Below are 2047 nucleotides of genomic sequence, written 5' to 3' on the forward strand. Positions count from 1 at the left end.
AATGCTCTAATAAATATTATATTATGCTTCTCGAAGTAGTTCATGTGACTTTATTTGAATCGACTGTGCATTCTCTCGTGCAAGTAATAAAATGGTATACAAAAATCCAATTTACACTTGATCACCATTATTTGCATGTCCATGAATGAATTAAATAGTTTGCAGATGACTTAATACACCGATCACTGTATAGGTTGTCTATTTCGCTGTCTGTATGTGACTTGCACTATTTGCAGAATAAATTGTTGTACATGCCTTCCCTTCTTCAGGGCCACCCCTTTCCGTTTTATACAGCTGCCAGCATGTTGGAATTTGTAGTAGAGTTTTTGATCAGGACGTTTTTACAGGTTGTCAAAGACGAACCCCGACTGGATGGCTTACTCCAGGGCGATGGCTGCTAGGAAGAGCGTCGTCGCTGTCCTCGTGTTCAGGGCAAACGGAAAGGTTGAGTCAGGATCCAGCTTCGTGGTTAAAAGTGATCTCGTCCTGGCCTCTAGCCACTGCATGGGCGTAGTGGATCTTGAGGACGAAGATGTGTTGTGCGTGAGGAGGCCGAAGTTTCCGAGGGGAGTTGAGCAACTACCTGCAACTATCATTTACCGGGATATTGTCATGGACGTCGCTGTCCTCAGGGTGGCGGGATTGACGTGCGTGTCGCCACTGCGCTTCGCACCGGAGGAGGATGCCACCGTCGGGGAGAGTGTTATCTCGGTCGGGTACTGCGACCCGGACGCCCTGTTGACTGGTGTGACCTTTTCAAGGCTCCCTAGTCTCTCACCCGGGCTCGTCAGGTATGTATTCTTCTATTGTTGCTGCTTATAAATCTCTAGCCTGTCTAATGCTACTACTAGTTGTATGTTGACAGCATTTATATTATTTTGTTTATTTGAAGGCCAGAGGGGACTCGCTACATTTGTACTCATCAGGGTATCGAGCTCTACCATGTTTTGCTCAGCTGTGTTTGTATGGAGGGTATGTCCGGTGGACCCATTCTATCGAGGAGAGGTGTTATCGGGATGGTCGATTGCGGTGGTCGTGGTGCTATCGAGATGGGTGGTCATAGCTACACGGAGGCTAAAGCCCCACACACGATCATTGAGGTGTTGAAGAGGTGCCTTGTTTTGCAGGTACGTTGCTCTCACCGTCTCATGCATGTGCACACAAGTAACAGATACATTACACTACTGCCTTGCAGTCTGCTTGCTACTCACTGATGATTTGCCACAATATACCATGCAACATGCACTTATCTCACATGGGTCATGGCACACCAACACATCCATAACCACAACAATTCTCATCTAACAATTCTCATCTCACAGGCACATTGACACATACATAACCACAGCACTTCTCACTTGTTTTTTTTTCGAGAATACGTAGAAAAGCTACGTATCTTTTCATTAAGAAGAAAAATGAACATAGTTCTTACAACACGGGTTTTCCCAAGCGCACTTCTCACTTGTGTACGATACTTCTTTTCTACTTTCTTCAGGGCATTCTGACCATGGAGGAGGCGATCGGGCTCGAGTTGACCATGGAGGAGGTGCTGGACTTGATCGCGTGATGTACTGCTCTTATGACCAGGACCAGATCGATCAGCGACCCGGCCACACATTCATCGCCACCAAGGCCATGCAGAGCCAACAGGAGTTCTTGGACCAGTTTGTCTTTTTTAATGGTTATTTTGCCTTCTGTGCGGTGATTCGTTGAACATGGGGTGGATCAAACCGGCTCGCAGGAGCGGACAGCTTCCTCGTGTACTGTACTATATCCTGCGGCAACGCCAAATCACACATGATTGTAGTGTTGTTAGGCTTTTTGGATTGATTTAATCGTGGCGATTGGCGAGTGACTTAAATGGGCTGTGCTGGTTTGGCATGCGGAGGCCTAAATTCAGTTCTCTCTGGACCTTCTCTGCTTTTTTTCCCTAAAGTAATTTACAACGATTTTGGGCAACATCTACCTTCTTCTTTTCATCTTGCAAGATGTTTGATTCTGGCCTGTCCAAGCTCATCAAACGGTACCCTCAACCTCAAGTTAAAGT

The 2047-nt window shown here is 46.4% G+C and overlaps 1 protein-coding gene across 1 annotated transcript; it reads left to right on the forward strand.

Moving 5' to 3' along the window:
- Positions 1–390: 390 nt before the first annotated feature.
- Positions 391–1599, forward strand: LOC111257686. Its single transcript, XM_022827718.1, has 3 exons — positions 391–791; positions 893–1127; positions 1496–1599. The coding sequence occupies exons 1-3, from the start codon at positions 391–393 to the stop codon at positions 1565–1567; spliced, it is 708 nt and encodes a 235-aa protein (XP_022683453.1). The 3' UTR covers positions 1568–1599.
- Positions 1600–2047: the final 448 nt, after the last annotated feature.

The sequence above is a fragment of the Setaria italica genome, chromosome VI (genome assembly GCF_000263155.2).
Source record: "Setaria italica strain Yugu1 chromosome VI, Setaria_italica_v2.0, whole genome shotgun sequence".
NCBI classification, from domain to species: Eukaryota; Viridiplantae; Streptophyta; class Magnoliopsida; order Poales; family Poaceae; genus Setaria; species Setaria italica.

Excerpts from the sequence above, each read along its gene's own strand:
- LOC111257686 (XM_022827718.1), top strand. The coding sequence starts at position 391 with ATGGCTGCTAGGAAGAGCGTCGTCGCTGTCCTCGTGTTCAGGGCAAAC. Across the intron at positions 792-892 it reads CTCTCACCCGGGCTCGTCAG|GCCAGAGGGGACTCGCTACA; the intron begins GTATGTATTCTT and ends GTTTATTTGAAG. Across the intron at positions 1,128-1,495 it reads AGAGGTGCCTTGTTTTGCAG|GGCATTCTGACCATGGAGGA; the intron begins GTACGTTGCTCT and ends TACTTTCTTCAG.